The 24,648-nt window shown below is 52.1% G+C and overlaps 1 protein-coding gene across 1 annotated transcript; it reads right to left on the bottom strand.

The window, feature by feature from the left end:
- Nucleotides 1-7,891: 7,891 nt before the first annotated feature.
- On the bottom strand, nt 7,892-24,623 carry LOC131574011 (histone-lysine N-methyltransferase 2B-like). Its single transcript, XM_058828389.1, has 12 exons — nt 24,520-24,623; nt 23,717-23,796; nt 22,181-22,266; nt 19,785-19,888; nt 18,488-18,625; nt 16,541-16,699; nt 15,823-15,943; nt 14,151-14,229; nt 10,554-10,711; nt 9,556-9,599; nt 9,444-9,469; nt 7,892-8,321 (listed from the first exon to the last, which is right to left on the bottom strand). Exons 2-12 carry the CDS (start codon nt 23,791-23,793, stop codon nt 7,892-7,894), a joined length of 1,422 nt encoding a protein of 473 aa, XP_058684372.1. The 5' UTR covers nt 23,794-23,796; nt 24,520-24,623.
- Nucleotides 24,624-24,648: the final 25 nt, after the last annotated feature.

Below are 24,648 nucleotides of genomic sequence, written 5' to 3'. Positions count from 1 at the left end.
CAAAATCCCCCAAAATCCCCCAAATTCCACCCAGAATTTCCCAAAATTAACCCAAAATCCACCCAAAATGACCCAAAATCACCAAAATTCCCAAAATTCCCCCAAAATTTCCCAAATTTTCCCAAAATCCCCCAAATTCTCCCCAAAATTCCCCCCAAAATTCCCAAATTTTCCCAAAATCCCCCAAATTCCACCCAAAATTTCCCAAATTTTCCCAAATTCCCCAAAATCCACCCAAAATTCCACCCAAAATTCCCCAAAATTTCCCAAAATGACCCAAAATCCCCCAAAATCCACCCAAAATCCCCGAAATTCCCCCAAAATTCCCCAAAATTTCCCAAATTTTCCCAAATTTCCCAAAATCCCCCAAATTCCCCCCAAAATTCCCCCAAATTCCCAAAATTTCCCCAAAATTTCCCAAAATCCACCCAAATTCCACCCAAAATTCCCCAAAATTCCCCCAAAATTCCCCAAATTTTCCCAAAATTGCCCCAAAATCCCCAAAATTCCCCCCAAAATTCCCCAAATTTTCCAAAATCCCCCGAATTCCACCCAAAATCCCCAAATCTCCCAAATTCCACCCAAAATCCCCCAAATTCCACCCAAAATTCCCCCAAAATTCCCCAAATTTTCCCAAAATTGCCCCAAAATCACCAAAATTCCCCCCAAAATTCCCCCAAATTTTCCCAAAATCCCCCGAATTCCACCCAAAATTCCCAAATTTCCCCAAATCCACCCAAATTTTCCCAAAATCGCCAAAATTTCCCCCAAAATCCCCCCAAATTCCACCCAAAATGACCCAAATTTCCCAAAATCACCAAAATTCTCCCCAAAATTCCCAAAATTTCCCCAAAATTCCCCAAAATCCCCCGAATTCCACCCAAAATTCCCCCCAAAATTCCCCAAATTTTCCCAAAATCCCCCAAAATCCACCCAAATTCCACCCAAATTGTCCCAAAATTCCCCCAAAATTCCCCAAAATTCCCAAAATTCCCCAAATTTTTCCCAAAATCCCCCAAAATTTCCCAAATTTTCCCAAATTCCCCCAAAATTCCCCAAAATTCCCCCCAAAATTCCCAAAATTCCCCAAAATCCCCAAAATTCCCCCAAAATTTCCCAAAATTCCCAAAATTTTCCCAAAATGCCCCCAAAATCCACCCAAAATTGCCAAAATTTCCCCCAAATTTTCCCAAAATCCCCCAAATTCTCCCCAAAATTCCCCCCAAAATTCCCAAAATTCCCCAAAATTCCCCAAATTCCCAAAATTTCCCAAATTTTCCCAAATTCCACCCAAAATTCCCCAAAATCACCAAAATTCCCCCCAAAATTCCCCAAATTTTCCAAAATCCCCCGAATTCCACCCAAAATCCCCAAATTTCCCAAATTCCACCCAAAATGAACCCAAAATCCCCAAAATTCCCACCCAAATTTCCCAAAATTCCCCCAAAATTCCCCAAAATTCCCCCAAAATTTCCCAAAATCCACCAAAATTCCCCCAAAATCCCCCAAATTCCACCCAAATTTTCCCAAAATTCCCCAAAATTCCCCAAATTTTCCCAAAATTCCCCCCAAAATTCCCCCCAAAATTTCCCAAAATTTCCCAAAATCCACCCAAAATCACCAAAAATCCACCCAAAATTTCCCAAAATTCCCCAAATTCTCCCCAAAATTCCCCCCAAAATTTCCCAAAATTCCCAAATTTCCCAAAATCCCCCAAAATGTCCCCAAAACCCCTCCCCTCCCCCCTCACCTGCGCAGGAGGCCCAGGGCGGCTCCGAGGTGACGTCACTGGGGGGGGAACTGCGGAAAATTCCGGAATTTGGGGAAAATTCCCGAAGATTTGGGGGGAATTTGGGGGATTTTGGGAAAATTTGGGAATTTGGGGGAATTTCGGGAATTTTGGGGAATTTTTGGGGGATTTTGGTGATTTTTTGGGAATTTTTTGGGAATTCTTGGGGAATTTTTGGGAATTTTTGGGAATTTTGGGGAATTTTTGGGGAATTTTGGGGAATTTTTGGGGATTTTTTGGGAATTTTTGGGAATTTTGGGGAATTTTGGGGGAATTTTTGGGAATTTTTGGGAAAATTCGGGAATTTTGGGGAGATTTTGGGGGATTTTGGGAAATTTTTGGGGATTTTTTGGGAATTTTGGGAATTCTTGGGGAATTTTTGGGAAATTTGGGGTGAATTTGGGGGATTTTGGGAAAATTTGGGAATTTTGGGGGAATTTTGGGAAAATTTGGGAAATTTGGGGGAATTTTGGGGGAACTTTTGGGAAATTTTGGGGAATTTTGGGGGAATTTTGGGGGATTTTGGGAAATTTTTGGGAATTTTTGGGAATTCGGGAATTCTTGGGGAATTTTGGGGAATTTTGGGGGAATTTTGGGAATTTTGGGAAAATTCCCGAAAATTTGGAGTGAATTTGGGGGATTTTGGGAAAATTTGGGAATTTGGGGGAATTTCGGGAATTTTGGGGAATTTTTGGGGGAATTTTGGGGGAAATTTTGGGAATTTTGGGGAATTTTGGGAAATTTTTTAGGATTTTTTGGGAATTTTGGGAATTCTTGGGGAATTTTGGGGGAATTTTGGGGAATTTTTGGGAAATTTGGAAAAATTCCCGAAGATTTGGGGTGAATTTGGGGGATTTTGGGAAAATTTGGGGAATTTTTGGGGAATTTTCAGGGAATTTTGGGGGATTTTGGGGAATTTTGGGGAAATTTGGGAAAATTCCCAAAAATTTGGGGTGAATTTGGGGAATTTTGGGGAATTTTTGGGGAATTTGGGGAATTTTGGGGAAAATTTTCAGGATTTTGGGGGAATTTTTGGGAATTTTGGGAAAATTCATGAGATTTTGGGATGAATTTGGGGGATTTGGGGGAAATTCCTTAAGTTTTGGGATGAATTTGGGGGAATTTTCAGGATTTTGGGACAATTTGGGGAATTTTTAGGAAATTTGTGGGATTTTGGGAAAATTGGGGGAGATTTTGAGGGAATTTTTGGGATTTTTTGGGAATTCTTGGTGATTTTTGTTGGTTTTGGGTGATTTTGGGGTTTTTTTGGGGTGATTTCGGGTGGTTTTGGGGTAATTTTGGGGTGATTTTTGTTGATTTTTGGATGATTTTGGGTGATTTTTGATGTTTTTGGGGTGTTTTTGGGGTGATTTTGGGGTGTTTTTATTGTTTTTGGGGTGTTTTTGGATGATTTTCGATGATTTTGGGGTGATTTTTGGGTCATTTTCAGGTGTTTTTGGGTGATTTTGGGGTAATTTTGGGGTGATTTTGGCTGGTTTTGGGTCATTTTGGGGTGATTTTGGGGTAATTTTGGGTGTTTTTGGGGTTTCTTTGGGGTGTTTTTGTTTTTTGGGTGTTTTTTGGGTGATTTTGGGTCATTTTTGGGGTGTTTTTGGGGTGATTTTGGGGTGATTTTTAGATTATTTTTGGGGTGATTTTGGGTCATTTTCAGGTGTTTTTGGGGTGATTTTGGGTGAGTTTGGGGTGATTTTGGGTGTTTTTGGGGTGGTTTTGGGGTGATTTTTGGCGTTTTTGTAGGTTTTGGGTCATTTTCGGGTGTTTTTGGGTCATTTTTGGGTCATTTTTGGGTGTTTTTGGGTGTTTTTTGGGTGTTTTTGGGTCATTTTGGGTGTTTTTGGGTCATTTTCGGGTGATTTTGGGGTCATTTTGGGTGTTTTGGGGTGATTTTGGGGTGTTTTTGGGGCTCACCCGCAGCTGTCGCTCATCAGCTCCTCCGGCTCCTCCTTCAGCTCCCGCGGGGGCTCCGGCCTGGGGGGGGGAGGGGGAGGGGACAGGTGAGACCAAAATGTCCCCAAATGTCCCCAAAATGTCCCCAAATGGCCCCAAAGTGTCCCCAAATGTCCCCAAATGACCCCAAATGTCCCCAAAATGTCCCCAAAAGTCCCCAAAATGTCCCCAAATGTCCCCAAATGTCCCCAAAATGTCCCCAAATGGCCCCAAAATGTCCCCAAATGTCCCCAAATGTCCCCAAAATGTCCCCAAATGTCCCCAAATGTCCCCAAGATGTCCCCAAATGTCCCCAAGATGTCCCCAGGTGTCCCCAAACATCTCCAGGTGTCCCCAAGATGTCCCCAGATCCCCCCAGGTGTCCCCAGGTGTCCCCAGATCCCCCCAGATGTCCCCAGGTGTCCCCAGGTGTCCCCCAGGTGTCCCCAGGTGTCCCCAGGGGTGTCCCCAGGTGTCCCCCAGGTGTCCCCAGGTGTCCCCAGGTGTCTCCAGGTGTCCCCAGGTGTCCCCAGGTGTCCCCAGGTGTCCTCACCCGCTGTCCCCCACGTCCAGCTCCAGCCGTGGTCTCTTCCTCTCCGTCCCCGTCCCCTCCCCCGGGCGCTTGGGACGTCCCCAAGGTGTCCCCAAGGTGTCCCCGTGGCCGTTGGGGGCGCTGGCCCCGCCCCCGCTGACCCCGGTGACCCTGGGGTGGCCCTTGATGACGTCACCATGGTGGTGGCTCTGCATGACGTCACTGTGGTGGCCCTTGATGACGTCACCATGGTGGTGGCCCTGGATGACGTCACTGTGGTGGCCCTGGATGACGTCACCATGGTGGTGGCTCTTGATGACATCATTGGGGTGGTGGCCCTTGATGATGTCACCATGGTGGTGGCTCTTGATGACATCATTGGGGTGGTGGCCCTTGATGACGTCACCATGGTGGTGACCTCCATCGATGTCCCCAAGGTGGTGGCTCTGGATGACGTCACCGAGCCGCTGTCCCTGCCCGATGTCCCCAAGGTGGTGGCTTTGGACATCTCCAAGGTGGTGGCCCTGAGTGATGTCCCCGAGCCGGTGGCTCTCAGGAATGTCCCCAAGTCTCTGTCCCTGCCTGATGTCCCCAGGGTGGTGGCCTTGACTGATGTCCCCAAGGTGGTGACCTCCATCCATGTCCCTGATCTGGTGACCTTGACTGATGTCCCCATGGTGGTGGTGGTGGCCCTGCCTGATGTCCCTGATCTGGTGGCCTCGGTTGATGTCCCCATGGTGGTGGTGGCCTCCATCAATGTCCATGACCTGGTGACCTTGCCTGATGTCCCCAAGCCGATGACCTTGACTGATGTCCCCAGGGTGGTGGTGGCCTCCATGGATGTCCCCAAGGTGGTGGCCTCCATCAATGTCCCTGATCTGGTGACCTCCATCCATGTCCCCAGGGTGGTGACCTCGATCGATGTCCCTGATTTGGTGGCCTCCATCAATGTCCATGATCTGGTGGCCTCCACCAATGTCCCCATGGTGGTGGCCTCGATCAATGTCCATGACCTGGTGGCCTCCATCCCTGTCCCCAAGCCAATGACCTCCATCGATGTCCCCATGGTGGTGACCTCCATCCATGTCCCCAAGCTGGTGGCCTCCACCGATGTCCCCATGGTGGTGACCTCCATCAATGTCCATGACCTGGTGGCCTCCATCAATGTCCATGACCTGGTGGCCTCCATCAATGTCCATGACCTGGTGACCTCCATCGATGTCCCCATGGTGGTGGTGGCCTCCACCAATGTCCCCAAGCTGGTGGTGGCTCTCAGGAATGTCCCCATGGTGGTGGTGGCCCTGCTCGATGTCCCCACGGTGGTGGTGGCTCTCAGGAATGTCCCCATGGTGGTGGTGACCTCCACTAATGTCCCCAATCTGGTGACCTCCATCGATGTCCCCAGGGTGGTGGTGGCCTCCACCGATGTCCCCATGGTGGTGGCCTCCATCGATGTCCCCAACGTGGTGACCTCGATCAATGTCCATGACCTGGTGACCTCCACTGATGTCCCCATGGTGGCCTCCATCCATGTCCCCAAGCCGATGACCTCCATCCATGTCCCCATGGTGGTGGCCCTCAGGAATGTCCCCATGGTGGTGGTGGCCCTGCTCGATGTCCCCACGGTGGTGGCCTCCATCGATGTCCCCAAGCCGATGACCTCCATCCATGTCCCCACGGTGACCTCCACCGATGTCCCCAAGCTGGTGGTGGCCCTGCTCGATGTCCCCACGGTGGTGGCCCTGCCACCCCCCGTCCCCGCTGACCCCTCTCAGCACGAACTCCACGATGTCCGGGGGGAGCCCCTCGGGCGGCGCCGTCCCCCCGCCCGACGATGACGTCACCACCACCGACGATGACGTCATCGCCGCCCCCGATGACGACGTCACCCCCCTGGTGACGTCATCGGTGCCGTCCAGCTGCTGGATGTGGGGACAGGGGGACAGAGGGGACAGGGCCAGCGCCGAGGCCACCACGGTGCGGGCGTAGCCGAAGTAGCGACGTCCCCGCGGTGATGACGTCATCGCCGTCGCCGTCGCCGTCGTCGCGGTGGCCTCGTCGTCGTCGTCGCTGGTGTCGCCGCGCGGGGACGGCGGGGGGAGGGGCCTGGGGGGGGACAGTGACGTCATGGATGATGTCATCACTCTCAGGGAGGTGACGATGACGTCAGGGGGTGGCATTGAGGGGGGTGACAATGACGTCATGGGGTGATGTCATCACCCCTCAGGGTGATGACGTCATCCCATTGGGTGGCGATGACGTCACAGGGTGACGTCATCCCATTGGGTGGCGATGACGTCATGGGGTGACGTCATCACTCCCAAGGAGGTGACAATGACGTCAAGGGGTGACGATGACGTCATGGGGTGACGTCATCCCATTGGGTGACACGACGTCACGGGGTGACAGTGGCCAGGGAGGTGACGTCATCCCATCGGGTGACGATGACGTCATGGGGTGACGTCATCACCCCCCAGGGAGGTGACGATGACGTCACCACGGGTGACACTGACCTGGCCGTGACCTCCGGCGCCGCCCTCGGTCCCCAGAGCCGCGGTGGCCCCGGGGGTGACGTCATCGCGTCAGGTGACACCCCGTTGGGTGATGACGTCATCGGGTCAGGTGACACGCCGTTGGGTGACGTCATCACGTCAGGTGACACGCCATTGGGTGATGACGTCATCAGGTCAGGTGACACGCCATTGGGTGATGATGTCATCAGGTCAGGTGACACGCCGTTAGGTGACGTCATGGGATCAGGTGACACGCCGTTGGGTGATGATGTCATCAGGTCAGGTGACACGCCGTTGGGTGACGTCATCAGGTCAGGTGACACGCCATTGGGTGACGTCATCGCGTCAGGTGACACGCCGTTGGGTGATGACGTCATCGCGTCACGTGACGCCCCGTTGGGTGATGACGTCACGGCGCCGGGGGACGACGGCCTCGGGAGCGGCATCGACCTGGAGGGGGGGAGGGGTGACAGTGACACTGAGGGTGACGTCATCACGTGGAGTGACGTCATCACATTGAGTGACGTCATCCCATAGTGTGACGTCATCCCGTTAACATCCGATTGGGTGACGTCATCCAGTTGAGTGACGTCATCGCATTAAATGACGTCGTCACATTGGGTGACGTCATCCCAAAGTGTGACGTCATCTTGTTGAGTGACGTCATCCCATTGGGTGACGTCATCCAGTTGAGTGACGTCATCCCGTTAACATCCCATTGAGTGACGTCATCATGTCGGGTGACGTCATCCAATTGGGTGACGTCATCCAGTTGAGTGACATCATCCCATTGAGTGACGTCATCCCATTAACATCTCATTAAGTGACGTCATCCCATTGCATGACATCATCCCATTGAGCGACGTCATCTTGTTGAGTGACATCACCCCATTGAATGACATCATCCTGTTGAGTGACGTCATCCCATTGAGTGACATCATCCCATTGGGTGACGTCACCCCGTTGAATGACGTCATCCCGTTGAGTGACGTCATTCCATTGCGTGACATCACCCCATTGAATGACGTCATCCTGTTGAGTGACGTCATCCCATTAACATCCCATTGAGTGACGTCATCCCACTGAGTGACGTCACCCCGTTGAGTGACGTCACCAGGCGATGACGTCACCCCTGGGGGTGTCACTGACCTGAGGCTCGGCCCCGCCCCCTTCGATGACGTCACCACTGACCTGAGCCTTGGCCCCGCCCCCTTCGATGACGTCACCACTGACCTGAGGCTGGGCCCCGCCCCCTTCGATGACGTCACCACTGACCTGAGGCTGGGCCCCGCCCCCTTCGATGACGTCACCACTGACCTGAGGCTTGGCCCCGCCCCCTTCGATGACGTCACCACTGACCTGAGGCTGGGCCCCGCCCCCTTCGATGACGTCACCACTGACCTGAGGCTGGGCCCCGCCCCCTTCGATGACGTCACGGCGTCCTTGGGGTGCCGAGGCCGGCGCGGCCACCGGGGACACCTCGGGGCCACCTCGGGGTCCCCCACGGTGGGGATGTGACGCGGCACCGAGGGGGCGTGGCCTGAGGGGACAGCGGGGGAGGGGACACGGGGACGGCGAAAATGGGGAGAAAAACGTGAAAATGGGGAAAAATCAACCCAAAATGACACAAAATGACACAAAATGACCCCAAATTCTCCCAAAATGTCCCCAAAATGTCCCCAAATGGCCCAAAATGTCCCCAAAATGTCCCCAAATGTCCCCAAAATGGCCCAAAATCTCCCCAAATGGCCCCAAATGTCCCCAAAATGACTCAAAAATGACCCAAAATGTCCCCAAATGTCCCCAAAATGTCCCCAAAATGACCCAAAAATGACCCAAAAAGTCTCAAAAATGACCCAAAATCCCCCCAATGTCCCCAAATGTCCCCAAATGTCCCCAAATTCTCCCAAAATGTCCCCAAAATGGCCCAAAATGTCCCGAAACATTCCCAAAATGACCAAAAAATGACCCAAAAAGTCTCAAAAATGACCCAAAATCCCCCCAAAATGACCCCAAATGTCCCCAAATGTCCCAAAATGTCCCCAAATTGTCCCCAAATGTCCCCAGAATGTCCCCAAATGTCCCCAAAATGTCCCAAATTCTCCCAGAAATTGACCCAAAATTGTCCCCAAATGTCCCCAAACGTCCCAAAATAGCCCCAAAATGTCCCCAAATGGCCCAAAATGACCCCAAATTCTCCCCAAATGTCCCCAAAATGTCCCAAAAATGACTCAAAAATGACCCAAATGTCCCCAAATGTCCCCAAATGTCCCCAAAATCCCCCCAAAATGTCCCAAAATGTCCCCAAATGTCTCCAAAATGACCCAAAATCCCCCCAAAATGTCCCCAAATTCTCCCAAACTGTCCCCAAATGGCCCCAAACGTCCCCAAATGTCCCCAAAATGTCCCCAAAATGAGTCAAAAATGACCCCAAATGTCCCCAAAATGTCCCCAAATGTCACCTGGGACCCCAAAAATGTCCCCAAATGTCCCAAAATGTCCCCAAAATGTCCCAAAAATGACTCAAAAATGACCCAAAATCCCCCAAAATTGGCCCCAAATGTCCCCAAATGGCCCCAAATGTCCCCAAATTCTCCCCCAAATGTCCCCAAATGTCCCCAAATGTCCCCTCCCCCCTCCCCCCTCCCCCGCTGTCACTCACCCGGGGGGGGGAGGGGCCGGGAGCCGCTGCCCAGGGGGGGGCGCCGGGGGGGGGAGACCCCCGGGGGGTGGGGGAGGGGCGGGCGGGGAGGGGGGGAGGGGTTGGTGCCCGCCCCTCCCCCACCCTCCTCCCCTCCCCCTCCCCCGGGGCTGACACCTGCGGGGGGGAGGGGAGAAAATGACATTAATTAGCGTTAATTAGCCTTAATTAGCATTAGTTAGCTGTTAATTAGCGTTAAATAGCCTTAATTAGCTGTTAATTAGCGTTAATTAGCCTTAATTAGTATTAATTAGCCTTAATTAGGGGTAGGATCTTAGCGTTAATTAGCCTTAATTAGAGTTAATTAGCCTTATTTAGCCTTAATTAGCGTTAATTAGCCTTAATTAGCCTTAATTTGCCTTATTTAGCCTTAATTAGCGTTAATTAGCCTTAATTAGCCTTAATTTGCCTTATTTAGCCTTAATTAGCGTTAATTAGCCTTAATTAGCCTTATTTAGCCTTAATTAGTGTCAATTAGTGTTAATTAGCCTTAATTAGCTGTTAATTAGCGTTAATTAGCATTAATTAGCCTTAATTCGCCTTATTTAGCCTTAATTAGTGTCAATTAGCCTTAATTAGCCTTAATTCACCTTATTTAGCCTTAATTAGCGTTAATTAGCGTTAATTACCCTTAATTAGCCTTATTTAGCCTTAAATAGCCTTAATTCACCTTATTTAGCCTTAACTTGTGTTAATTAGCCTAAATTAGCCTTAATTAGTATTAATTAGCCTTAATTAGAATTAATTAGCCTAATTTAGCCTTAATTAGCGTTAATTAGCCTTAATTAGCGTTAATTAGGGGGTGGAATCCGAGGTTAATTACCGTTAATTCGTGGTTGTGATCAGAGATTAATTATCACTAATCAGGAGCATGATGAGAGAGTAATTTGCATTAATTAGGGGCATGATCACAGATTAATTATTGTTAATTAAGGGTGTGATCAGAGATTGTCATTAATTAGGGGCGTGATCAGAGATTAATTCACCCTTATTAGGGGAGCAATCAGAGGTTAATAATCACTAATTAGGGGTGCCATCAGAGGTTAATTAGCGTTAATTAGCGCTAATTACCGGGGCTGCCGTGGGCGATGGTCCGGTTGTGCTCGGGGGGGGGTCCCGGGGGGGTCCCGGCCCCTCCCCCGACGGCTCCGGGCGGCTGCTCCAGGATCCGGCAGCGATACCAACACCGGCGCCGGGCGTCCCTGGTGCTCCAGTACAGCCTCCAGCACCTGTGGAAACCAGTATAAACCAGTATAAACCAGTACAAACCAGTACGGACCAGTATAAACCAGTATGGACCAGTATAGACCAGTATAAACCAGTATAAACCAATATATTCGCTATAAACCAGTATAACCAGTAACGCCTGCGGGCGTTCCTGGTGCTCCAGTGCAGCCTCCAGCACCTGTGGAAACCAGTATAAACCAGTATAAACCAGTACAAACCAGTATAAACCAGTATAGACCAGTACAAACCAGTACAGACCAGTATAGACCAGTACAGACCAGTATATTCGCTATAAACCAGTATAGACCAGTATAACCAGTAACGCCTGCGGGCGTCCCTGGTGCTCCAGTACAGCCTCCAGCACCTGTGGAAACCAGTATAAACCAGTATAAACCAGTATAAACCAGTATAAACCAGTACAGACCAGTATGGACCAGTATAGACCAGTATGGACCAGAATAGACCAGTATGGACCAGTATAAACCAATATATTCGCTATAAACCAGTATAACCAGTAACGCCTGCGGGCGTCCCTGGTGCTCCAGTACAGCCTCCAGCACCTGTGGAAACCAGTATAAACCAGTATAAACCAGTACAGACCAGTATAAACCAGTATAAACCAGTACAGACCAGTATAAACCAGTACAGACCAGTATAGACCAGTATAAACCAGTATAAACCAGTATAAACCAGTATAGAGCAGTATAATCGCTATAAACCAGTACAACCAGTATAACCAGTAACGCCTGCGGGCGTCCCTGGTGCTCCAGTACAGCCTCCAGCACCTGTGGAAACCAGTATAAACCAGTATAAACCAGTATAGACCAGTATAAACCAGTACAGACCAGTATAAACCAGTATGGACCAGTATGGACCAGTATAAACCAGTATAAACCAGTATAAACCAGTACAAACCAGTACAAACCAGTATAAACCAGTATAGACCAGTATGGACCAGTATAAACCAGTATAAACCAGTACAAACCAGTACAAACCAGTATAAACCAGTATGGACCAGTATAAACCAGTATAAACCAGTATAAACCAGTATGGACCAGTATAATGGCTATAAACCAGTATAAACCAGTATAACCAGTAACGCCTGCGGGCGTCCCTGGTGCTCCAGTACAGCCTCCAGCACCTGTGGGAACCAGTATAAACCAGTATAAACCAGTATAAACCAGTACAAACCAGTATAAACCAGTACAGACCAGTACAAACCAGTATGGACCAGTATAATCGCTACAAACCAGTATAAACCAGTATAAACCAGTATAACCAGTAACGCCTGCGGGCGTCCCTGGTGCTCCAGTACAGCCTCCAGCACCTGTGGAAACCAGTATAAACCAGTATAAACCAGTACAGACCAGTATAAACCAGTACAAACCAGTATAGACCAGTATAAACCAGTATAGACCAATATAGACCAATATAATGGCTATAAACCAGTATAAACCAGTATAAACCAGTATAACCAGTAACGCCTGCGGGCGTCCCTGGTGCTCCAGTACAGCCTCCAGCACCTGTGGAAACCAGTATAAACCAGTATAAACCAGTATAAACCAGTACAGACCAGTATAAACCAGTATAAACCAGTATAAACCAGTATGGACCAGTATAAACCAGTATATTCGCTATAAACCAGTATAACCAGTAACGCCTGCGGGCGTCCCTGGTGCTCCAGTACAGCCTCCAGCACCTGTGGAAACCAGTATAAACCAGTATAAACCAGTATAAACCAGTACGAACCAGTATGGACCAGTACAAACCAGTATAGACCAGTATAAACCAGTATAAACCAGTATAAACCAGTATGGACCAGTATAAACCAGTATGGACCAGTATAATCGCTATAAACCAGTATAAACCAGTATAACCAGTAACGCCTGCGGGCGTCCCTGGTGCTCCAGTACAGCCTCCAGCACCTGTGGAAACCAGTATAAACCAGTATAAACCAGTATAAACCAGTATAAACCAGTACAGACCAGTACAGACCAGTACAGACCAGTATAAACCAGTACAGACCAGTATAAACCAGTATAAACCAGTATAGACCAATATAGAGCAGTATAATCGCTATAAACCAGTATAAACCAGTATAACCAGTAACGCCTGCGGGCGTCCCTGGTGCTCCAGTACAGCCTCCAGCACCTGTGGAAACCAGTATAAACCAGTATAAACCAGTATGGACCAGTATAAACCAGTATAGACCAGTACAGACCAGTACAGACCAGTATAAACCAGTATAAACCAGTATAAAGCAGTATAGACCAGTATAACCAGTAACGCCTGCGGGCGTCCCTGGTGCTCCAGTACAGCCTCCAGCACCTGTGGAAACCAGTATAAACCAGTATAAACCAGTATAAACCAGTATAGACCAGTATAGACCAGTATAAACCAGTATAGACCAGTATAGAGCAGTATAATCGCTATAAACCAGTATAAACCAGTATAACCAGTAACGCCTGCGGGCGTCCCTGGTGCTCCAGTACAGCCTCCAGCACCTGTGGAAACCAGTATAAACCAGTATAAACCAGTATAAACCAGTACAGACCAGTACAGACCAGTATAGACCAGTATAACCCACTATAATGGGAAAAACCACTATAAACCAGTATAAACCAGTATAACCAGTAACGCCTGCGGGCGTCCCTGGTGCTCCAGTACAGCCTCCAGCACCTGTGGAAACCAGTATAAACCAGTATAAACCAGTACAAACCAGTATAAACCAGTATAGACCAGTATAAACCAGTATGGACCAGTATAGACCAGTATAGACCAGTATAAACCAGTATAAACCAGTATAGACCAGTATAAACCAGTATGGACCAGTATAGACCAATATATTCGCTATAAACCAGTATAAACCAGTACAGACCAGTATAGACCAGTATAGACCAGTATGGACCAGTATGGACCAGTATAAACCAATATATTCGCTATAAACCAGTATAACCAGTAACGCCTGCGGGCGTCCCTGGTGCTCCAGTACAGCCTCCAGCACCTGTGGAAACCAGTATAAACCAGTATAAACCAATACAAACCAGTACAGACCAGTATAAACCAGTACAGACTAGTATAGACCAGTAAAACCCACTATAATGGCTAAAAACCAGTATAAACCAGTATAAACCAGTATAAACCAGTATAAACCAGCGCAAACCTCTGTGCTCCAGTACAGCCGCCAGCGCCTGCCCAGTACAAACCAGTATAAACCAGTAAGAACCAGTATAAACCAGTATAAACCAGTACAAACCAGTATAAACCAGTGCAAACAAGTAAAAACCAGTAAAACCCAGTCCAAACCAGTATAAACCAGTACAAACCAGTAACCCAAATCCCTCTTTTTACTCCTCCCAGTCCATCCCAGTCCCTCCCAGTTGCTCCCAGTCCCCTCCCAGTATAAACCAGTATAAACCAGTATAAACCAGTAAGACTCACTGGTATCCCACTGGGAAGAGCCGCCCGTCTCTCTCCGACAGCTCCGTCAGCGCCCCCAGGCGATCGATGCGGATGGAGCCTGGGGAGGGGGAATGGAGACCCTCAGGGAGACCCCCAGGAATTCCCAAAAATTCCCAAAAAATTCCCAAAAATTCCCGAGTTCCCAAATTCCCGGAATTCCGGAAAAAATTCCCGAAAAATTCCCGGAAAATTCCGGAAAAAATTCCCGAAAAACGCCCCCGAGCTCTGTCAGCGCCCCCAGGGTGGAGTGGAAGGAGCCTGGGGAGGGGAATGGAGACCCTCAGGGAGACCCCCAGGAATTCCCAAGAATTCCCAAAAAATTCCCAACAATTCCCCAGTTCCCAAATTCCCGGAATTCCCAAAAAAATTCCCGAAAAATTTCTGGAAAATTCCGGAAAAAATTCCCAAAAAATGCCCCCAAGCTCCGTCAGCGCATCCAGGATGGAGCGGAAGGAGCCTGGGGAGGGGAATGGAGACCCTCAGGAAGACCCCCAGGAATTCCCAAAAATTCCCAAAAAATTCCCAAAAATTCCCGAGTTCCCAAATTCCCGGAATTCTGGAAAAAATTCCCAAAAAATTCCCAAAAAATTCCAGAAAAAATTCCCGAAAAACTTCCCCGAGCTCCGTCAGCGCCCCCAGGATGGAGTGGAAGGAGCCTGGAGAGGGGAATAGAGACCCTCAGGGAGACCCCCAGGAATTCCCAAAAATTCCCAAAAAATTCCCAAAAATTCCCCAGTTCCCAAATTCCCGGAATTCCGGAAAAAATTCCAAAAAAATTCCCAGAAAATTCCGGAAAAAATTCCCGAAAAACGCCCCTGAGCTCTGTCAGCGCATCCAGGATGGAGTGGATGGAGCCTGGGGAGGGGAATGGAGACCCTCAGGGAAAACCCCAGGAATTCCCAAGAATTCCCCAAAAATTCCCAACAATTCCCAAGTTCCCAAATTCCCGGAATTCTGGAAAAAATTCCCGAAAAATTTCTGGAAAATTCCGGAAAAAATTCCCAAAAAACGCCCCAGAGCTCTGTCAGCGCCCCCAGGATGGAGTGGAAGGAGCCTGGAGAGGGGAATGGAGACCCTCAGGGAGACCCCCAGGAATTCCCAAGAATTCCCAAAAAATTCCCAACAATTCCCGAGTTCTCAAATTCCCGGAATTCCAGAAAAAAATCACGAAAAATTCCCGGAAAATTCCGGAAAAAATTCCCGAAAAACGCCCCCAAGCTCCGTCAGCGCCCCAGGGTGGAGTGGAAGGAGCCTGGAGAGGGGAATGGAGACCCTCAGGGAGACCCCCAGGAATTCCCAAAAATTCCCAAAAAATTCCCAAAAATTCCCGAGTTCCCAAATTCCCGGAATTCTGGAAAAAATTCCCGAAAAATTCCTGGAAAATTCCTGAAAAAATCCCCCAAACTGGGAAAATTCGCAAGGGGGAAAAACAGGGAAAATTCCGTCCCTGAAACGGCCAAAAATTCCCAAAATTCCCCCCAAAATTGGGGACCCCACCCCCCAAAAAACCCCCAAATTCCCAGAATTCCACTAAAATTTGAGGATCCCACCCCAAAATCCCTAAAAAAATCCCAAAAAATGCCCAAAACACCCCAAAATCCCCCCAAAATCAGGGACCCCTCCCCAAATTTGGGGCTCCCCTCCCCCTCACCGATCATGACGTTGACGGCTTCGGGTTCCAGACCCCCCAAAAATTTCCTCTTGAGGCTGATCCCCCCGAAATCCACCAGCACTCGGCGCAGCACCGCGAAGCCCCCGTCCCGAACCAGCTCCTGGGGACCCCAAAATCCAACTCAGCACCCCCAAAAACCCCCAAAAAACCCAAAATCCATCCCAGAAACCCCAAAAAAACACTCAAAAACCGCCCAAAAAACCCCAAATCCCCCTTTCAACTCAACATAAACCCCCCCAAAAATCTCTCTGACCCCCTGAGGACCCCCCAAAACCCCCTGGGGACCCCCCAAAACCCACTCAGGGACCCCCCAAACCCTCTGGGGGTCCCCTAAACCCCCTTGGGGACCCCCCAGATACTCCCAAATGCCCCCTGGCACCTCCCCAAATCCCTCTTTTAACACAACATAAACCCCCAAAACCCCCCCAAAAAATTCCTTTAACCCCCTGAGGACCCCCCAAACCCCCCGAGGACCCCCTAAACCCCCCGGGGAAGCCCCCAGACCCCCTGAGGACCCCCCAAATCCCCCAAAATCCCCACGAGGACCCCCCAAATCCCCTCAAATCCCCACTTTCAGTGCCCCAAATCCCTCTTTTAACTCAACATAAACCCCCCAAATTCTCCCCTAAACCCCCTGGGGACCCCCCAAACCCCCCAAGGACCCCCCAAACCCCCCCGGGGAAGCCCCCAGACTCACGTCCCCGCCCAGCAGGCGCCCGTGGCGTTGGCAGAACACTCTCTTGTCCCTGAGGAAGGCGGCCTGGCAGCGCCGGGCGCACATGAAGTGATAATTGGCGGCGCAAGCGGCCAAACAGCAGCCGACGGTAGCCCCGGGGCGACCGCAGTGCTCGCAGCGCTGGGGGGAAGGCGGAGAAGGAAAGGTGAGACTTCCCCCCCCTCCTCTCACCAAAAAAATTCTCAGGGAACACCTGAAAAAATTTTGGGGAATGGCCCAGAAAATTTGGTCAATGTGGGAGTGGAAGGGTAGACCTGGTGGCCTTCAATTGGGGTCTATGGGTAGACCTGGTGTCTCTCCAATACAAGTCAATGGGTAGACCTGGTGTCCCTTCAATTGGGGTCTATGGGTAGACCTGGTGCCCCTCAATATAACTCAATGGGTAGACCTGGTGGCTCTCAATTCAAGTCAATGGGTAGACCTGGTGGCCTTCAATTGGGGCCAATGGGTAGACCTGGTGGCCTTCAATTGAACTCAATGGGTAGACCTGGTGGCCTTCAATTGGGCTCTATGGGTAGACCTGGTGGCCTTCAATTGAAGTCAATGAGTAGACCTGGTGGCCCTCCAATTGGGGTCTATGGGTAGACCTGGTGGCCTTCAATTGGGGTCTATGGGTAGACCTGGTGCCCTTCAATTGGGGTCTATGGGTACACCTGGTGTCACTCCAATATAAGTCAATGGGTAGACCTGGTGGCCTTCAATACAAGTCAATTGGTAGACCTGGTGGCTCTCCAATACAACTCAATGGGTACACCTGGTGGCCCTCAATTGGGGTCTATGGGTAGACCTGGTGGCCTTCAATTGGGCTCTATGGGTAGACCTGGTGGCCCTCAATTGGGGTCTATGGGTAGACCTGGTGGCCTTCAATTCAACTCTATGGGTAGACCTGGTGGCCTTCAATTGGGGTCTATGGGTAGACCTGGTGTCTCTCCAATACAAGCCAATGGGTAGACCTGGTGTCTCTCAATACAACTCAAGGGGTACACCTGGTGTCCTTCAATTGGGGCCAATGGGTAGACCTGGTGGCCCTTCAATTGGGGTCTATGGGTAGACCTGGTGTCTCTCCAATTGGGGTCTACGGGTAGACCTGATGTCCTTCCATACAAGCCAATGGGTAGACCTGGTGGCCCTCAGTACAACTCTATGGGTAGACCTGATGCCCCTCAATACAACTCTATGAGTAGACCTGGTGGCCCCTAATATAAGTCAATGAGTAGACCTGGTGTCCCCCAATACAAGTCAATGAGTAGACCTGGTGGCTCCTAATACAACTCAATGGGTAGACCTGGTGTCTCCCAATACAAGTCAATGAGTAGACCTGGTGTCCCTCAATACAAGTCTATGGGTAGAGCTGGTGTCTCTCAATACAACTTCATGGGTACACCTGATGTCCCCCAATACAACTCAATGGGTAGACCTGGTGTCCCCCCACATAAGTCTATGGGTAGACCTGGTGCCCCCAATACAACTCTATGGTTAGACCTGGTGGCTCTCAATACAACTCAATGGGTAGACCTGGTGGCCTTCAATACAACTCTATGGGTAGACCTGGTGTCCCTCAATACAACTCAATGGGTAGACCTGGTGTCCACTAATACAAGTCAATGAGTAGACCTGGTGTCCACTAATACAAGTCAATGAGTAGACCTGGTGGCCCTCAATACAACTCAATGGGTAGACCTGGTGTCCGCTAATACAAGTCAATGAGTAGACCTGGTGTCCCCCATACAAGTCTATGGGTAGACCTGGTGTCCCTCAATACAAGTCAATGGGTAGACCTGTTGCCCACACCACTTAGAGCCTCCAAAACCCCCAAAAATCCCCCAAAACGCCCCAAAATCCCCCCCCCCAAAAAAATCCCAAATCCCTCCCAGGACCCCTCCCCAAATAATCCCGACCCCTCCCCACCATTTGCCGGCCCCTGGCCACGGCGGCGTGGACGTTCCGGAGAGTTCCGTCGCCTTCCTCGAAGACCTCGGCCGACCACAGGGCGCAGTTGACGTGGGTCCACTCGTTCTGCCCCATGTACAGGAGGCGCCCCTCGTCCTGGGAGACCCCTCCCCAAATTAAAGAAGGGCCCAGGAGACCCCTCCCCAAAAAAACCCCGAAAAAAATCCCCAATTCTGGAGCCAAAATAGGCCCCGAAAAAGGGGTCGGGAACGCGACAAAAATGGGATTTTTCACCCCAAAATCTCCTCTGGAGACCCCTCCCCGAATTTGGGGCAGTCCCTGGGACCCCTCCCCAAATTGGGGAGACCCTTGGAGACCCCTCCCCAAAAAAACACCGAAAAATTCCGAAATTTTGGCTGCAAAAAAGGCTCAAATTGGGATTTTTTGCCCCGAAATTCCATTTTGGGACCCTTGTCATTCACCTGGGCCCCTCCCCCCTCACCTGAGCCCCTCCCCCCTCACCTGAGCCCCTCCCCCACCTGGGGGAACTCACCTGAGCCCCTCCCCCACCCAAACCTTCTCACCTGAGCCCCTCCCCCACCTGCCCCCCCTCACCTGAGTCCCTCCCCCCCCTCAACAACCTTACCTGGGACCCTCCCCCACCTGGGGGGACTCACCTGAGCCCCTCCCCCCTCACCAGAGCCCCTCCCCCTGCCCCTCCCCCCTCACCTGAGCCCCTCCCCCACCTGTCCCCGCTCACCTGAGCCCCTCCCCCACCTGGGGGGACTCACCTGAGCCCCTCCCCCACCTGGGGATCCTCACCTGGGCCCCTCCCCCACCTCTCCCCCCTCATCTGAGCCCTGAGCCCCTCCCCTGAGCCCCTCCCCCACCTGGGGGGACTCACCTGGGCCCCTCCCCCCTCCCCTGAGCCCCTCCCCCTCCCCCTCCCCCCTCCCCCACCCCCTGAGCCCCTCCCTCCCCCCCCAGCCCCTCCCCCCTCACCTGTGCAGGTGCGTCCCCGCTCTGCAGGCACAGCGTGCATTGCCGCTCGTCCGCCCCTCCCCCACCCCCTGAGCCCCTCCCCCCCTGAGCCCCTCCCCCACCCCCTGAGCCCCTCCCCCACCCCCTGAGCCCCTCCCCCCTCACCTGTGCAGGTGCGTCCCCGCTCTGCAGGCACAGCGTGCATTGCCGCTCGTCCGCCCCTCCCCCACCCCTGAGCCCCTCCCCCACCCCCTGAGCCCCTCCCCCACCCGGGGGGTCTCCCCTGAGCCCCTCCCCCACCCGGGGGGTCTCCCCCCAGCCCCTCCCCCCTCACCTGTGCAGGTGCGTCCCCGCTCTGCAGGCACAGCGTGCATTGCCGCTCGTCCGCCCCTCCCCCGCCCGCCGCCTTCGGCACTTCCGGCTCCGCCCCCTCCTCACCTGGGCGGGGTCAAAAAAAGGGGGCGGGGTCAGAGCGAGGCCACGCCCAAATAAGGTCAAAGTGGGCGTGGCTTGGCTTTTCAAGTGGGTGGGGCTTAATGGATGCCCATATAAGGACAAAGTGGGCGTGGCTTATCCAGGCATGACCATATATGGTCAAAGTGGGTGTGGCTTGACTCTCGGGTGGGCGGGGATTAATGGATGCCCATATAAGGTCAGAGTGGGCGTGGCTTGGCTTTTCAAGTGGGCGTGGCTTATCCAGGCATGACCATATATGGTCAAAGTGGGCGTGGCTTGGCTTTTCAAGTGGGTGGGGCTTAATGGATGCCCATATAAGGACAAAGGGGGCGTGGCTTGGCTTCCAAGTGGGTGGGGCTTAATAATGCACACCCATATAAGGTCAAAGGGGCGTGGCTTATCCAGGCATGACTATATATGGTCAAAGTAGGCGTGGCTTGGCTTTCAAGTGGGCGTGGCTTATCCAGGCATGACCATATATGGACAAAGTGGGCGTGGCTTGGCTTTTCAAGTGGGCGGGGCTTAATGGATGCCCATATAAGGTCAAAGTGGGCGTGGCTTGGCTTTCAAGTGGGCATGGCTTATCCAGGCATGACCATATATGGACAAAGTGGGTGTGGCTTGGCTCTCGGGTAGGTGGGGCTTAATGGATGCCCATATAAGGACAAAGTGGGCGTGGCTTGGCTTTCAAGTGGGTGTGGCTTGCCCAGGCATGACCATATATGGTCAAAGTGGGCGTGGCTTGGCTTTTCAAGTGGGTGGGGCTTAATGGATGCCCATATAAGGACAAAGTGGGCGTGGGTTGGCTTCCAAGTGGGCGTGGCCTAACCATGTGTGCCCATATAAGGTCAGAGTGGGCGTGGCTTATCCAGGCATGACCATATATGGTCAAAGTGGGCGTGGCTTGGCTTTTCAAGTGGGTGGGGCTTCATGCACACCCATATAAGGACAAAGTGGGCGTGGCTTGGCTTTCAAGTGGGCGTGGCTTATCCAGGCATGACCATATATGGTCAAAGCGGGCGTGGCCTGACTCTCGGGTGGGTGGGGCTTAATGGATGTCCATATAAGGTCAAAGTGGGTGTGGCTTGGCTTTCAAGTGGGCGTGGCTTAATGATGTGTGCCCATATAAGGTCAGAATGGGCGTGGCTTATCCAGGCATGACCATATATGGTCAAAGTGGGCGTGGCTTGGCTTCCAAGTGGGTGGGGCTGAATGGATGCCCATATAAGGTCAAAGTGGACGTGGCTTATCCAGGCATGACCATATATGGTCAAAGTGGGCGTGGCTTATCCAGGCATGACCATACATGGTCAAAGTGGGCGTGGCTTGACTCTCAAATGGGTGGGGCTTAATTGATGCCCATATAAGGTCAAAGTGGGCGTGGCTTTTAAGTGGGCGTGGCTTATCCAGGCATGACCATATAAGGTCAGAGTGGGCGTGGCTTGGCTTTTCAAGTGTGTGGAGCTTAATAGATGCCCATATAAGGCCAAAGTGGGCGTGGCTTGGAGTTGAAGTGGGTGGGGCTTAACAGTGTGTGCCCATATATGGTCAAGGGGGCGTGGCTTGGCTTTTCAAGTGGGTGGGGCTTAATGGATGCCCATAGAAGGTCAGAGTGGGCGTGGCTTGGCTTTCAAGTGGGCGTGGCGTATCCAGACATGACCATATATGGTCAAAGTGGGTGTGGCCTCACTTTCCAAGTGGGTGGGGCTTAATGGATGCCCATATAAGGACAAAGGGGCGTGGCTTGGCTTCCAAGTGGGTGGGGCTTAATAATGCACACCCGTATAAGGTCACAGTGGGCGTGGCTTGGCTTTCAAGTGGGCGTGGCTTATCCAGGCATGACCATATAAGGTCAAAGTGGGCGTGGCTTGGCTCTCACATGGGCGTGGCATAATAATGCATGCCCATATATGGTCAAAGTGGGCGTGGCTTGACTCTCAAATGGGTGGGGCTTAGTGGGTGCCCATATAATGACAAAGTGGGCGTGGCTTATCCAGGCATGACCATATATGGTCAAAGTGGGCGTGGCTTGGCTTTCAAGTGGGCGTGGCTTAATGATGCGTGCCCATTTAAGGTCAAAGTGGGCGTGGCTTGGCTTTCAAGTGGGTGTGGCTTATCCAGGCATGACCATATATGGACAAAGTGGGTGGGGCTTAATGGATGCCCATATAAGGTCAAAGGGGCGTGGCTTATCCAGGCATGACCATATATGGTCAAAGTGGGTGGGGCTTAATGGATGCCCATATAAGGTCAAAGGGGCGTGGCTTGTCTCACCTGTGGGGGGCGGGGCGGGCTCCTGGCGCCACCTGGCGTAGGTGTGGTCGCTCGAGGGCGGCTCCACGGGAAGGGGCGGAGCCTCGCTGGGGGAGGGGCGGGGTTAGGACCCCCCAAAAATTTATGGGTGGGACCCCTCACCCCCCAAATTATCCCGAAATTCACACCTGGGACCCCCCAAATTCATCCGGGACCCCAAAAATTCCCTCCAAAATTCACCTGGGACCCCAGAAATTCACACCTGGGACTCTGAAATTTACCTGGGACCCCCAAAATTCACACCTGGGACCCCAAAATTCACACCTGGAACCCCAAAAATTCACCTGGGACCCCAAAAATTCACACCTGGGACCCCAAAATTCACACCTGGGACCCCCGAAATTCCCCTGGGACCCCCGAAATTCATCTGGGACCCCAAAAATTTCCTCCAGAATCCACCTGGGACCCCCAAAATTCACACCTGGGACCCCAAAATTCACACCTGGGACTCTGAAATTTACCTGGGACCCCCAAAATTCACACCTGGGACCCCCGAAATTCATCCGGGACCCCAAAAATTCCCTCCAAAATTCACCTGGGACCCCAAAATTCACACCTGGGACTCTAAAATTTACCTGGGACCCCCAAAATTCACACCTGGGACCCCCCAAATTCACACCTGGGACTCTGAAATTTACCTGGGACCCCCAAAATTCACACCTGAGACCACAAAATTCACACCTGGGACCACAAAATTCACACCTGGGACCCCCAAAATTCACACCTGGGACCCCTGAAATTCATCTGGAACCCCAAAAATTTACTCCAAAATTCGCCTGGGACCCCCGAAATTCACACCTGGGACTCTGAAATTTACCTGGGAGCCCCAAAATTCACACCTGGGACCCCTGAAATTCATCCAGGACCCCAAAAATTCCCTCCAAAATTCACCTGAGACCCCCAAAAATCACCTGGGACTCCCAAAATCCCTTTTAAATCTACCTGGGACCCCAAAATTCGCACCTGGGACCCCCAAAATTCACCTGGGACCCCCCAAAATCCACCCAGGACCCCCCAAAATTCACCTGGGACCCCCAAAATTCACCCAGGACCCCCCAAAATCCACCTGGGACCCCCCAAAATCCACCCAGGACCCCCCAAAATCCACCTGGGACCCCCCATAATCCACCCGGGACCCCCAAATCCCCTCCCCCACCCCCCAAAATTCACCTGGGACCCCCAAAATCCACCTGAGACCCCCCAAAATCCACCCGGGAGCCCCCAAAATCCACCCAGGACCCCCCAAAATCCACCTGGGACCCCCCAAAATCCACCCAGGACCCCCCAAAATTTACCTGGGACCCCCAAAATCCACCTGAGACCCCCCAAATCCACCTGGGACCCCCCAAATCCCCTCCCCCACCCCCCAAAATTCACTCAGGACCCCCCAAAATCTACTCAAGACCCCCCAAATCCCACCCAGGACCCCCCAAAATCCACCCAGGACCCCCCAAATCCCCTCCCCCACCCCACCCCCTGTGCCCCTCCCCCACTCACTCAGGTTTCGGGGGGGTCTCGGGGGGGCTCCAAATTTGGGGGTCCCGGGCGTCGAATCCGGGGAAGGCTCCGCCCATCAGCTGGGGGAGGGGTGGGGGAGGGGCAGATGTGGCCGCCCCTCCCCCACCCCCCCAAAAAATCCCCTCCCCCACCCTTAAACCCCACCCATTTTTGCCCCTCCCCCACCCGTTTTTACCCCTCCCCCACCCATTTTTGCCCCTCCCCACCCATTTTTACCCCTCCCCCACCCATTTTTGCCCCTCCCCCACCCATTTCTACCCCTCCCCCACCCATTTTTTACCCCTCGCCCACCCATTTGTGCCCCTCCCCCACCCATTTTTACCCCTCCCCCACCCATTTGTGCCCCTCCCCCTCCCATTTCTACCCCTCCCCCACCCATTCTTACCCCTCCCCCACCCACTTTTGCCCCTCCCCCACCCATTTCTATCCCTCCCCCTCCCATTTGTGCCCCTCCCCCACCCATTTTTGCCCCTCCCCCACCCATTCTTGCCCCTCCCCCACCCATTTGTGCCCCTCCCCCACCCACTTTTGCCCCTCCCCCATTCAATTTTGGGATCCCCCTCCCCCATTTTTGAAACCCCTCCCCCTTTTTAGAAGCCCCTCCCCCACTTTTAAGACCCCTCCCCAAACCCACCCCTCCCCCACTTTAAAACCCCTCCCCCCTTTTTTAAAGCCCCTCCCCCACCCTTGAAGCCCCCTCCCCCCACATTCAAACCCCTCCCCCAATTTCCAAGCCCCTCCCCCCCTTTTCAGCCCCCTCCCCAAACCCGCCCCTCCCCCACCTTCAGGAAGAGCTCCCGGGCGCCGTCGGGGGTGGGGGAGGGGTCGGAGGCGCCGCCCCTCCCCCCCCTGAGGAGGACCCCGGCCACGTCCCGAGCGAATTCCTGCTGGGGGAGGGGCAACGTGGGACA

This window comes from Poecile atricapillus, assembly GCF_030490865.1.
Source record: "Poecile atricapillus isolate bPoeAtr1 chromosome 32 unlocalized genomic scaffold, bPoeAtr1.hap1 SUPER_32_unloc_3, whole genome shotgun sequence".
NCBI classification, from domain to species: domain Eukaryota; kingdom Metazoa; phylum Chordata; class Aves; order Passeriformes; family Paridae; genus Poecile; species Poecile atricapillus.
The sequence above is the reverse complement of the archived record's forward strand: the minus strand, read 5'-3'. Positions and strand labels throughout refer to the sequence as shown.